Source organism: Sycon ciliatum, chromosome 4 (genome assembly GCF_964019385.1).
Source record: "Sycon ciliatum chromosome 4, ocSycCili1.1, whole genome shotgun sequence".
Taxonomy (NCBI): Eukaryota; Metazoa; Porifera; class Calcarea; order Leucosolenida; family Sycettidae; genus Sycon; species Sycon ciliatum.
The window spans coordinates 33548120-33561802 of NC_088646.1; the positions used below are offsets into that span (position 1 = coordinate 33548120).

Here is a 13683-nt window from a genome sequence, read left to right on the forward strand (position 1 = left end):
CAGAAGCATGCACACACAGAAGCATGCACAGAAGCATGCACAGAAGCATGCACAGAAGCATGCACAGAAGCATGCACAGAAGCATGCACAGAAGCATGCACAGAAGCATGCACAGAAGCATGCACAGAAGCATGCACAGAAGCATGCACAGAAGCATGCACAGAAGCATGCACAGAAGCATGCACAGAAGCATGCACAGAAGCATGCACAGAAGCATGCACAGAAGCATGCACAGAAGCATGCACAGAAGCATGCACAGAAGCATGCACAGAAGCATGCACAGAAGCATGCACAGAAGCATGCACAGAAGCATGCACAGAAGCATGCAGATGTGCAAGAGAAGTGGTACATCACAGACAATATCTCCCAGAGCTCGTGGCCGACTTGGTGTTCGATGAAGATCTGGGGACACACCAGCATTGATTCTGGGAGGACACAGATGGGCTGGCGCCGAAGGACAATCACTAGTATTCTGTTGTGACTATTTGGCATTCCACCAACAACATCGAAGAAAGAATTTGCCATGGTCAAAAAAATGAAGTCGGTTTGTTCCCATCCACACAGAATAATTTTAGCAGAACAACTTCAGTTCATTATGCAGACATCAACTGGAGCCCCAGGGAGAAACTGCAAGAGATATTTCAGTGTGCCCAAATAGGCTTCCGCACTCTCATTGCGATGTACTTTCGCCAAATGCACTATTGTTTGTAACCAATTCAAGTCCGCAATGGCCGAGTTGTCAAGTCATGCGTTGAAACAAAACACTGAAACATGGAGCCATGACAAATGCCGCTTGTATTCTACACTGACCTGAATTCCCTGCCACTGTTCTTCCTGTAGCCAATCAAACGGTTTCTTCCACATTGGCAACTTGCCCTTCTCCTTCGTACTGCGATCCACAATAGCAGTGGGCATCTGCAAAGAGAGCACATAGCATTTGAATAGAAATTCGACGGCAGGAGTGGACAAACACACAGGGGATTGCATTCAGTGCTCCGCATGGCAGGAGTACAGGAAGCCAGCATTGAGCCTGATTGCACTGGGCACAGGCACTACAAATATCAAGTCAAGCCGGCCGTACCTGGATGTTGATCACAGGAGGTGCGCCGACTACGCAGAACACATTCATTGCTGTCGATGCCGGTGCGAGAAGGAAGTCCTTCTCGAGCTGTGTGACGAGTGCCTTGCGGCTATCTGCTGCTCGTTCCTGCTCCTTTGCAAGACACAGCATAGTCGATCAAAGCCAAACAGACATGAACATGAATTGCCAAGCTCGAAAAGGTCACAGTCAACAGTGTGCAAGTGTGGGTATAATGGTTAGGTGATCGTGAGCTTTAACGTAAGAATCACACCGGACACTTTTATCCAGTGACTCAACAGTTACATGCTGTAAGTATGAACATCATTCTACTGTCACTGTGTCCAGCATTCACAGTAACATGTTCTACAAAACACCACTCCAAGCCATATCACAGCCAGCTTGCCAATTTTAGGATATCGTAAATCATTATCCGTAGCCCTTCGCTGTCCTGCATACACCACAAGGCCAGCCACGCTAAACACAGGCGAGTGGCCTGGAGTCCTGGGGCTTTCGTCACTTCTAGCTATACTTACTTGCCACATTTCGATGGCCAAAAAGAAGGACAAGGCAATCTGATCGAGCTCTTCCAGCATACCACATGCATAAGACATGGCCCGAGATAGGAAGAGAGACCAAATGTCGCTGAGACGGTGCGGACTGAAGGCAAAGAACAAAGACAGGTGCAAGAGCTCTTCCTAGACATTATCCCATAGGTCACATCAGTCAACAGAAATGGACGGTGTGAAAGTTAAGTGCATAGCGATATGAATTCCAGGCTTTGCGGTTTAACCAGAGTGCTCAGGTTTTCAGAGTCTGCGTAGAACCAGGAGCGGATCCAGAGATCTCTACAGGGGTTCCAATTTAGCCAAAACTGAATAGCTGATACAAGGGCATGCATATGGTTCAAAATTATTTTAGTGGTTCTGCGGAACCCCTGGAACCCCCCCCCCCCCCCCCCCCCCCGACCCACCCCTGCGAACAATATTGCAGAGCAGCATGGACAAGATATCAGGAAATCCTACTCACGGGTCCACATCACGGACGGCCGAGTCCAGTATCTGCAAAATGACCGGTAGCTTGACGGTGAACTGTGCGCACAGCACCTCGGTGCTGCACAGGGCTTCGTACAGTACAGCTGCACTGCTTGCCAGCTCTTCACAATCGGAACCCGCCCGACTCTCGACGTCAAGCAGATACTCCAACCTAGACATCGCCACGGTATAGGCAGAAGAAACCAATACACAAGTTGCAGCAAGAATGTGCTGCAACTAAGGCATGACACGCAGGTATGAGCAAAGTAACAACTGGTGTGGCATTTGCTACCAAGATCGCGAGTCTCATTCGCCAAGCAAGCAAACACCATTCTGGTATATGTCACCATCGCATTGACACCAATGCACAATGCGTATCCGCAAGGTACGGGCATGTGTGACAAGCAAGCACGAGAGTAACACCACTGTGCTGTATGTAGGAACGCAAGCTGCTGAACATACTCCTTCGTTTCTTTGTCGTGGCGCTTCTTCAGCCCATGCAGGTTGCTGCGGAGAAGGGCCATGTTGACAACGTCGAACATCTTCGGACACTTGGACATGATCTTGACAATGTTGAGTTCGATCTCCTCCAGCTTTTCTTGTATCGTGAATATGCGCTGCAAGGCAGGGAATACAACATACAAGTAGGGTGTTGGTGAAGGCCTAACCCTGTCATCTGTACAGGTGCTGAATTGCTAGTGTTCAGAAGGCACCACCACCACCACCACCACACTGGATAATGCTAGGTGATATACTAATGAACACCTCCACAGCATGAACACCGATGGGCAGCTAACACTAAGCCAAACGGTGGGGAAATAATACTTTCGAAGCATGTTGGAGGGTTAGCTGGTTGAACGAGCACAGATGCATAAGCACACATTCCCTGTCTCCTAGGCCCAGTGCCGGACCGATCAGTCTGCAACACGCTCTCACCTCGTTTATAGTTTCCACATGGGAACGCTGCATGTGCTTGGCGACAGCCATGTAGCGGCGGCTGAAGATGTTCACCACACCACCACGCTCACCGGTGGCATCGATAACAATAACCGTGTCAAACAATTGCTGTGGGATAGCTTTAATAGCCACACATGTACATAATACCAGCCTGTTGCAACAACCAAATAAAAAAATGACACAAATCAATTAAAAATATATCAATGCATGCACATGTTTGTGGTAGCGAGCTTGCAAGTGTGGAACGTAGCTTGTCCAGACCAAGATTGCAATACAGTGTGATGGTTCAAACCCTTTCACTGCCAGTAAAACAAGTCAGGGTTGTGAGGTTCCGTCTGCTCCACTTTCAGTGGGTAGTTATCGGTGAGAACACAATCACATTTCCACTGAATTCTGAACATAATCGAGTTCCCACTGAATACTGCAACCCATGCTATGTCCTGCAATCGAGACTAGCTGAGCAGTGATGGCAACCACTTACCTGAAGGACTCATGCCATGCCAGCTCCCGATTACCAAACTGCACAGCAAGGACAGATGACAACACTCCAGCTAAAAGCCAACACTCAAGCCAAAAATCAAAACTCCAGCTACACTGTCAAATGCCAAAATACACTGACTTGAAACAGGGTTCCCTTACACATGGAGGCTTTGGTCGTTTACTGGGAATCAGATTTCAGTATGAGAAACTGCCCTGAAGAGAGCCACACAGTTAACATCATCAGGAAAGTAGTTGAGATATCAGCTGATCACATCGGAATTAAAATTCCAACTGAGCGCGAGTTCCCTTTCAGAATCCGCTAAATGTGTTGCCTATGTACCCAGCCCAGGAACATGTAACAATGTAGCATTGGCCTACTGTGCACATCAACATTCAACCTACCGGAGCTTTCTTCGTTTCCTTGAGAGGATATTCATGCTGCAGTACTTGCATCATAATGGGATCTTCAAGCAGACTGGACGGCTCGACGTCCATAATGACCATTGTTCTGCCTTCCAGAATGCACTCTTCAAGCATTTGATGAAGTTCAATGTCCTATCACCGATCAGCAAACAAAAGATCAGGAATGCACTGTGACTTACAACATGGATCACAGCACTCGTACAAATTTCCAAACAATTCCATGATCCCCAAAGTAGGCGGTTTTGACGTGCTCAAATAGTTTTGCTGGAAAGAAAAAGAAGAAGTCCATGGCGAGTAAAACATAGACAAGATTAGCATGACTACATACCTGGTGCTTAAGACAGCACATATTGTCAGTGAAGGACATCAGCCAGGCTTGCATTGAAAGGTGAGTGTCTGTCAGCAGAGGAACACTGGGCAGTTGGCCGTTAGACAGCATGGCAGCGACCAGTTGTGACGCGTCGTCCGTTGGCAGCATCAGCTGCAGCTGGCGACGCTTGAAGCAGTCCAAATAATTCTCCGCATTGCAACCCTGCAGCATCAGTTGTGCATCATAAGCAACACAGCACACAGCCTAAAGCCTGTATTCATACTTCATTTCGCGTATGGCAAATGCGTCGCATCACGAAGAAGTTTATTTCGATCTCAGTTTGTTTTTGCTAATCGCCCGACCGTCACGTGATGTGTTTACCGTGTGTACTGTGAAGTATGAATCATCCCTAACACACAGCATAACACACAGCAATGTGTACCGTGCTAGCACTATGAAACAGAGCGAGATGGAACAAGATATTCACCCTAATACAAGAGCTGAATGGTGTTTGTGTTGGTGCAGTAACTATCAACAAGATACACAGCTCAGCGGCACCAGCTGACTTTAAATTATATAGTTCGTGTCCTTACGCTGCACAGGACAAATTCACTGTATGAGCAGGTCTTCAGCACTTTCTTGCTCGGCTCGGGCATTCCGTGCCGCAAGCACAGCCGCCACACCTTGTCCATCAGCTCATGCCTAAGAGAAATGTCATGTGTGCATGCACAGACACAAGTACACACACACATACATGAGCACACACAGGTTAGTGGAAATATGAAGAAAATAGCTCAGTTAATCAAGAGGGATGCTCCCTCTGGCAGTGTCCACACACTACAAGTGTGTGCATATGTAACATTAAAGCACAGGCACTGGCATGGCTCAAGTTAGTAATAAGAAAATGATCAGTGACAGTGGCTGCATAACTGCTGACAATGGGATTCTGGCAACAAGTCCATCCAAAGGGACAACTGACCAACTGACCAGTACATCAGCAAACAAACAAGTACACACCAGTAATAGCACATGAGCACAGGCAGCAGCGTGTTCATACCTGCATCCCGGATGTAATGGTGAGACATAAACAAGAAAGGCGGCCAGCACAAGGCAGTTTGTGGCCGCAGTAGAGCTCTCTGTGTCCCGAGTAGCCACTGCTTTCCAGCGCTTCTCCTGCTGATTTAACCTGCAGGATGAAAAGAAGAGAGGATATGGATCTATCAGTAGTGGTGGTGGTGGTGGTGGTGGTGGTGGTGGTGGTGGTGGTGGTGGTGGTGGTGGTGGTGGTGGTGGTGGTGGTGGTGGTGGTGGTGGTGGTGGTGGTGGTGGTGGTGGTGGTGGTGGTGGTGGTGGTGGTGGTGGTGGTGGTGGTGGTGGTGGTGGTGGTGGTGGTGGTGGTGGTGGTGGTGGTGGTTATGGTGGTGGTTATGGTGGTGGTGGTGGTGGTGGTGGTGGTGATGGTGGTGGTGGTGGTGGTGGTGGTGGTGGTGGTGGTGGTGGTGGTGGTGGTGGTGGTGGTGGTGGTGGTGGTGGTGGTGGTGGTGGTGGTGGTGGTGGTGGTGGTGGTGGTGGTGGTGGTGGTGGTGGTGGTGGTGGTGGTGGTGGTGGTGGTGGTGGTGGTGGTGGTGGTGGTGGTGGTGGTGGTGGTGGTGGTGGTGGTGGTGGTGGTGGTGGTGGTGGTGGTGGTGGTGGTGTTGGTTATGATGGTGGTGGTGGTGGTTATGGTGGTGGTGGTGGTGGTTATGGTGGTGGTGGTGGTGGTGGTGGTGGTGGTGGTGGTGGTGGTGGTGGTGGTGGTGGTGGTGGTGGTGGTGGTGGTGGTGGTGGTGGTGGTGGTGGTGGTGGTGGTGGTGGTGGTGGTGGTGGTGGTGGTGGTGGTTATGGTGGTGGTGGTTATGGTGGTGGTGGTGGTGGTGGTGGTGGTGGTGGTGGTGGTGGTGGTGGTGGTGGTGGTGGTGGTGGTGGTGGTGGTGGTGGTGGTGGTGGTGGTGGTGGTGGTGGTGGTTATGATGGTGGTGGTGGTGGTTATGGTGGTGGTGGTGGTGGTTATGGTGGTGGTGGTGGTGGTTATGGTGGTGGTGGTGGTGGTGGTGGTGGTGGTGGTGGTGGTGGTGGTGGTGGTGGTGGTGGTGGTGGTGGTGGTGGTGGTGGTGGTGGTGGTGGTGGTGGTGGTGGTGGTGGTGGTGGTGGTGGTGGTGGTGGTGGTGGTGGTGGTGGTGGTGGTGGTGGTGGTGGTGGTGGTGGTGGTGGTTATGGTGTGGTTATGGTGGTGGTGGTGGTGGTGGTGGTGGTGGTGGTGGTGGTGGTGGTGGCGGCGGCGGCGACGGTGGTGGTGGCGTCTGACAAAACTTTTCATTGCTAGTGAAGACATGAAGGAATGCAATTGACTTATTTCTGTACTCACCATGTCATCAGATGCGAGACATTGCGAACGTCTTCATTGATCTCCTTGAGCCGAAGAGACAGCGTGAACTTCTTCATCACAGCCTCATCGTACTGCCTCTGGGCCTCAGCCATTTCATCCTTGAGGCGGGTGACCTCATCAGGACTAAGAACCAAGCCCCGGTGCACTGGTGGGGCTGGTGTTGCTGCCCTGCTTGCTTCTTCACTGGGTTGAGATTGCAGTTTGCTCTGCAGCAGCAGACCGGACAGCTCCGACTTGAGCTCGCCCAGCTGATCACACGCGACTATGTGCGGCTGCAGAGCGCGCTGGTAATCCACGATTGCCAGCATGTAGGAGGTCAGAATGGCCGTGTCCTCGGATGCGTACTTGGCTTTCTTCACGGTGATCATGGTCTCCATGTGTGTGGCCCGCGGTGCGCCGTCCTTGAGCCCCGTAGCCTTGGGTCTGGGCGTGGCGGCAGCAGCAGTGGTCCTGACCCCTACTCGCCTGTGTGTAGGTTCTCTCACCTCGACCTGCTGTGGCTTCAATCTACTCTCGAGGAGATTGAGGATGGCCGGCTCCAGTGTGTCCTCCCACGGAACGGCGAACAAAGAGTCCACAAACCGCTGCGGATCTCCAATAGACAATTGAATGTCGGCCCAACGATCTTTGTCGATCTTACTCTGAAGCTGAAGCTGAAGGCCGCCTGTTTGACGACGCTTCAGTGCTGCCGCTGGTGTCTGTGGTGGCCCTGCTTTACTGCTTGTGTCGCCTAGCGTGGAGACTTGAGAACCAGAAGCCGGCGTTCCCTCTTGAGATGCACTGATTGGAGCATAGAACCTGAGCGTTTCCTGGATCATCTCCATCACCTCTCCAATCAGTGTTGGCGGACTGTTCAGTGTTCGGATCCGCTCCATGGTGTTACGATCAATCTTGGCCTTCACCGCCAGAACCTGCAGCACAGCAACAGCATTACACACCAGTGGAGCATTGTGAAACGTTACAATTGTTTTTGAATGTCCTAATGTAACCAACTCCATGACTCATTCTTTCTGTCACACAAGCTGCACACTTACTGAAGGTGATGGGTTACTACAGGCATGGCTTCATCCTTTACGTGTACATTTCCAACATTTGTCTTAGGATGTTGGTCCAGCCAAAACATTTAGACATTTAAAAGCTTTTCTCAAGATACTTAGACTCAACTGTAGCCATCCACTATGTCCATAATTTTCTGGAAAGGCCCATCTTGAAGACTTCGTTCATAAGCTGTATATATATTTTACAATCGGAAGCCAAGAGGCCATTTTGGGTGGTGCATGGTATTGTGTGCAATATATGCATTATAAACCCCTCTTGAATAGATATAATAACCCTACTTGTCGGGTACCACTTTCCCCCCCCCCTGTGCAAGAGGTGATCCATGGTGTTTTATGCAGGGGTGGTGGATACAGCTAGTGGTTGCCATGGTTCCTATAAAACAGACAACTAGACTAAGTGCTACATAGCGGATGCACAACAGATGATGATCTCCAGTAGCACAAAGCAGTGAAAAACAACCCTTATTAAGGTAGCTCGGACCACTTTGGCCCTTTCAAAGAAGAAGTGCTGTTTTCTCTGTTCTAAGTTGTTCTCTAGCATGCATAGATACTACGGAGCATTTTGGTGTACTTATGGCCACTTGAAACACTTGAAAGTAAGAAAACGCAATTTTCTGAACTTCGAGGCCCCATAGCTACAACAAAATGCATAAGTACCCCCATACGAATATCACTTCTGAGGTATTTTCAACTTTCAAAGAGGTTTGAGCTACCTTAACAGACCAATCCTGATGGACTTGCACAGCACAAGTTGAAGCAGGCATGCCACTAACCTTCGACTTGGCGTTTGCCAGATCTTCAGAAAGTTTGTTCGTCGTTTCCGTAGCAGCCACAATACGAGTTTCCAGCTCTTGCTGTTGCCTCTCCAGCCCGGAAACAAGCTCGGCCTTGTCGACCATGACTCGATTGCTCAAAGCAACTCGATGGCGCTCCTCTAGGTTGTTCACCCGCTCATCAGTCGCACCGAGCACAGCAGCTAAGTAGCGGCCTTTGTGCTTATCAATATTCATGCGCGCATACAGCGCCTCCAGCAACGAGGATGACTCCGTTAGCTGGGCGAGCGATCGTTGCACATTGGCTTCCACGCTTTCTAGCTCTGCAGTCTTCGTTGCCGCCTCTGCCTGGATCTCGGCAATACGGTTGTTGGTCCGTTGTATCGTGTCAATGGCAGCACTGTACAGACAACATGCACACGAGCGCACACGTGTGCATACATCAGGAATCAACGTACTACAACACTGGAATGAGGTGCATGAAATGCAATACGGAACATGACCACACAATGCAGTTCCAGTCTGATCATTGCTCGGTACACTCTACAACTAGCACTACAGTAAGATCGGGCGCCGAAGAACGCAGGGGCTCGAGCGCAGCCTAGGAAAGTTCTTAAATTTTTGATTCTAGCCAGACCGTTCTTATTCACACGCGCGCGGCGAGTCGAGTGACGTCATGACGTTTGTCATGTACATGTACATGTAGTGCAATGTAGTACTTCTAAACTAGTGGGTGTCGTAAATGGGAATGACTGTACATGTAGCAGTTACTGTTTACACGTGTACATGACATGTACTCACCTCCCATACATGTACAATGTAGATCTACGTACAATGTAGATCTAGTGTTCTTAAATCTGATAATTCTAGCCTGGACTGTTCTTAAATTTTGCCGGTTTTCCAGCCTGGGTGTTCTTCGGCGAGGTGTTCTTCGGCGCCCGATCTTACTGTAGCAGTACATCACAAACCTATAATAAAGTATACAAAAAAAGCGACGTGGAGACAATAATTTAATGATAGCAATGAATAATATTAGTTTTCACTCACAAAGCGACTGTTCAGTACATGGGGTAGTGGTCTACCAGAGCAATCACACTCACCACCGTGGTGGTTTTCCAGAAATGAGTAGAAGCAAAAAACCACACTCGCAGCCACATAATAGATAAATAGCCGAAAAACATCTAAATCCATCAAAGAACCGCCAGCAAGCGGGAGAAAAGGCCGTGAAATCAAGTGAAACAGCATGGCCAGTGGTGAGCATGGGTGACTGGGCAGCAGGGGAGCGCCTGAAAAACAATGACTCCCTACATTCCTAGCCGCGACCGCTCAACCGGGCTAGAGGAAAAACACGCCTTTCGGCCAAAAAACCTTTCTATTTCATTAATTCCTGCCCCGCTGCCAGTCAGACCCAAGAATAGAGATAGCAAGAAATGGTATGTAATAACCGGTGTATGTCATAATCATAAGCCACACACATAGGCATAGATTGTCAAGAAGAACAGCGGACGACTCCCATGAAACCAGGGTGGGTGGGCGGGCAACTTCAACTACCACGAGGAAAAACAAAGACCACGATGGCAGGTTCAACGGAGTTGCGCAGAACAAGAGCAAATGCACGAAAATATTTGTGAGTGAAAAATACGTTTTTTGCACTCTTTCGCTACGCTCAGCCGTGAAAAAACAAAACTTTTCACTCACAAAGCGACTGTTCAGTACATGGGGTAGTGGTCTACCAGAGCAATCACACTCACGATGTAAAGGATAGTGAGGCCGATAGGAGAGCAGCACACATAGATTTGGACAAGGAAAACGAGCAGTGTGGCGCATGGCGCCAGTGTGCCAAAGTCTTGGGCACTGTGACCACCATCTGTGGCCAAGTGTATAGTTACTATGAACATGATGGAGACCCGGCCAGACTTGCCCTGGGATGCTCACTAGTAGGCCAGGTAACTGGTTGGGTCCGGTGGCAACCGGGCGAGCACACATCAGCCAGGATAACATGATCAGCAGTGCACTCCGAGCAGACAATATCTCTGCGAAATGCCCGAAAGTTCCCCTGCTAGGTTGCGAGTGCTACATCATGGAGTAGTACTGCCAGTAAATTCAATGTGAGGTGCTGTACTTCCGTGATTGGGCTGGACGTCCGTTCAGTTCCTGCAAGAGAAGGAATCCTGTATCGAATGCACACGTCCGCCCCTCACACACTTACTGCACACACATGCACCCTTACGCACACTCACTGTACACACACACACACTCACTGTACCCACTCGTACTGTACACACACACATACTGTACACACACGTACTGCCCGTGCACGTACGCTCCTCCGCGTGCCCCGACAAAAAACGGGGTGAAAAGCCGGTACCGAGACATAAAAAACCCTCATACCTCTATGTAACTCTCACTCTCTCTCTCTCGGTTTCAACATGTCTGTAATCATTCATAACCACATGATCGTTCATCAAGTCATACACCATCATGTGTCATCACTGACCATCGGGCTTCTCTCTCATCATGGCATCAAGCCATACACAACCATGTGCCATCACTGCCCATCGGGCTTCTCCCTCATCATGGCATCAAGCCATAAACAACCATGTGTCATCACTGCCCATCAGGCTTCTCCCTCATCATGGCATTAAGCCATACACAACCATGTGCCATCACTGCCCATCGGGCTTCTCCCTCATCATGGCATCAAGCCATACACAACCATGTGTCATCACTGCCCATCGGGCTTCTCCCTCATCATGGCACCAAGCCATACTCATCACTGCCCATCGGGCTTCTCCCTCCCCCTCATCATGGCATCTAGCTATACACATTCATGTGCCATCACGGCCCATCGGGCTTCTCCCTCATTATGGCATCAAGCCATACACAATCTTGTGTCCTCACTGCCCATTGGGCTTCTCCGTGAGTATGGCATCAAGCCCTACGCAATCATGTGTCATCACTGCCCATCGGGCTTCTTACTCACTCCGTCATCACTCACATACACACTAAATAATGGCAAGCCGGGTTACCCATTTATACACCACACAAGGCCGTTCCCAATCGCTTGCATCATGTCCAGTCGTGGGTGATCCGGTGTCTGTTCCACGGCCTAGGTACTGGCTTGGTACTGAAAGGACAGCAAGAGGAAAACATATATAAATACTTCATTAAGATTCAACACCGAAAACATAAGGACGGCATGCACAAGCGAGATCAAGATACGTAAAGCTTTAACCAGTTGACTTGGCCTGGCAGCTGACTGGGGTGTCTCGCACACCTTACACAATCAAAGTGGTGGCTTAACTTTTATGAATTGGTTTGGTGTTACAACAGTGGAGTTGTGCAGTGTGCCATCATGTTACCTCACCTCGCACATTGCAGACTGCAGCGACCGAGTGAGGATTACGCGCTACCTGCCGCTTTAGTTATCGCTCCGTCTGGAACGTACACTGATATTGAGCGTGTTCGGGAACCTAGTCTTACACTCTGGATGAAGGAAACCTGGACAGTATTTCTTCCCACCCCTGGTTAACATCGCATGCCCCCCTGCGGTTGCTGTCCCATTATCTGTTGTGTTGTTGTCGCTTGCTGCAATAGCCCATGACTATTGTCGTACTTGTTTGCACTCATACAATCCCAGGCTGTACTTTGGAACTGTTTCCATTGCCCATGTACTCCTTATTCTTTGCTTGCTTTTATGCTGAGAGAACATATGCTGGCTCCCTGTACTGCTTAGCCGCGTACTCATTCGGTAGAAATGTGTGAATAATACTACTACTATCTGACGTGAGTGAGGTGGATGGGCACCTCGGGAACACAAGTTTGAAGTCAGCAAGCAGTCAACATTTGCGTGAATTTCTTCCGGAACCATGTCTGGTGGGCCCCACCCGTGAAAAAACAAACAAACATATGTCTCGTCCTGCCGGCCAATTGTCCCCCCTTGTGTGTCCGATGGCTGCGGACGTCGAAATCTGTTACACCCCGATTACACCTGGCCGGAAATCTACTAGCATTTTGCACGATGTTTGACTTGGACAACATTTACTGCCATGCCATTGTTGCCCGATTTTTGTACTCAGACTGACAAACTACTCTTGTTGTTCATGGTTGCCTCTACAAACACGATACAGTCATGTACATTGCTCTGCACATCCATAACATTCTGATGGTCCCGTGACATTGATCATGCACCCTGTGTAGGGCCTAGAGCGGTACGGGCTGGGTGTTTGTTTGCTCCCTTGAATACGACGGCCTGTACACCCCTTTCGATCGTGTCAACTACATGATTATGTACTTCTTAAATTATCGAAAAAACATCCACCGTCTCAAGTACTGATACTTATCTTTTCTCTCCGGTCCATGTGCGGTCCGAAAACTGGCTGGCTGTCCCAGTGAACTCCGGTTGGTGTTGTCAACAGACAGCTACGACCTTGCTGCCCTTCGCCACGATATCAGACAACTACTTCAGTATGACTGCGGTGTCACCTCTGCCAGGAGCTTCGCCACCATTTGGGACACGATGTTGTGATCGACAGCGCTCATCACCGACTCCGTAGACTCTCGATCTCATCACTGCGCCCACGGAAAACTCTCAAGGACTCGCTGAAGCTTTGAAGAGTATGGTTGCGGTACAGGTAGGTGTCGACTCGACATGTCGGAACTGAGTGACCAATTGTTTTGTCAACTAAATTTTACCTCCACAATCTTTGCTGGTCGTCCGAAACGCCCTGATTTGTGTAGCTGTCAACGCGCAACGGTGACTCTGCTCCGCCTGGTACCAAACTTGCCGCAGTGGTGCGTGGCGGATTACGCTCAGCTCGTTTTAGCTGTTTCCGCCTTTCGCAGATCGATCTGCAGCTCCCAAAAACGTCAGGTTACTGGTACATCAGTTTGCAGGCCCAACCAGGCGATGTGGACCTTTTGTAGGCTGGACCGATTCATTATAGACGGTGCACGGCACTGTCGTTTCTTTCTCCTGGACTATTACACTGTAGATCTATTCTGAAAAAATAATAAGATGAGTTGTGGTGTTGTGTGGCTGCGAGTGGAAACTAAAAACTGGAGCACTTGAAAACTTCAACTACCACGAGGAAAAACAAAGACCACGATGGCAGGTTCAACGGAGTTGCGCAGAACAAGAGCAAA

The 13683-nt window shown here is 49.7% G+C and overlaps 1 protein-coding gene across 1 annotated transcript in view; it reads right to left on the reverse strand.

Annotated features, from left to right (window-relative positions):
- LOC135815770 (dynein axonemal heavy chain 5-like) overlaps positions 1 to 13683 on the reverse strand; it is a 100321-nt gene that overhangs the window by 18130 nt on the left and 68508 nt on the right. Inside the window, exons 64-76 of the mRNA XM_065329108.1 lie at positions 8539 to 8938; positions 6687 to 7618; positions 5340 to 5468; positions 4876 to 4984; positions 4301 to 4504; positions 3952 to 4104; positions 3551 to 3588; positions 3049 to 3220; positions 2575 to 2729; positions 2108 to 2284; positions 1615 to 1738; positions 1082 to 1213; positions 811 to 915 (exon numbers count right to left, since the gene is read on the reverse strand). Coding sequence (XP_065185180.1) covers positions 811 to 915; positions 1082 to 1213; positions 1615 to 1738; positions 2108 to 2284; positions 2575 to 2729; positions 3049 to 3220; positions 3551 to 3588; positions 3952 to 4104; positions 4301 to 4504; positions 4876 to 4984; positions 5340 to 5468; positions 6687 to 7618; positions 8539 to 8938 — 2830 coding nt within the window. The remainder of the gene's footprint in view (positions 1 to 810; positions 916 to 1081; positions 1214 to 1614; positions 1739 to 2107; positions 2285 to 2574; positions 2730 to 3048; positions 3221 to 3550; positions 3589 to 3951; positions 4105 to 4300; positions 4505 to 4875; positions 4985 to 5339; positions 5469 to 6686; positions 7619 to 8538; positions 8939 to 13683) is intronic.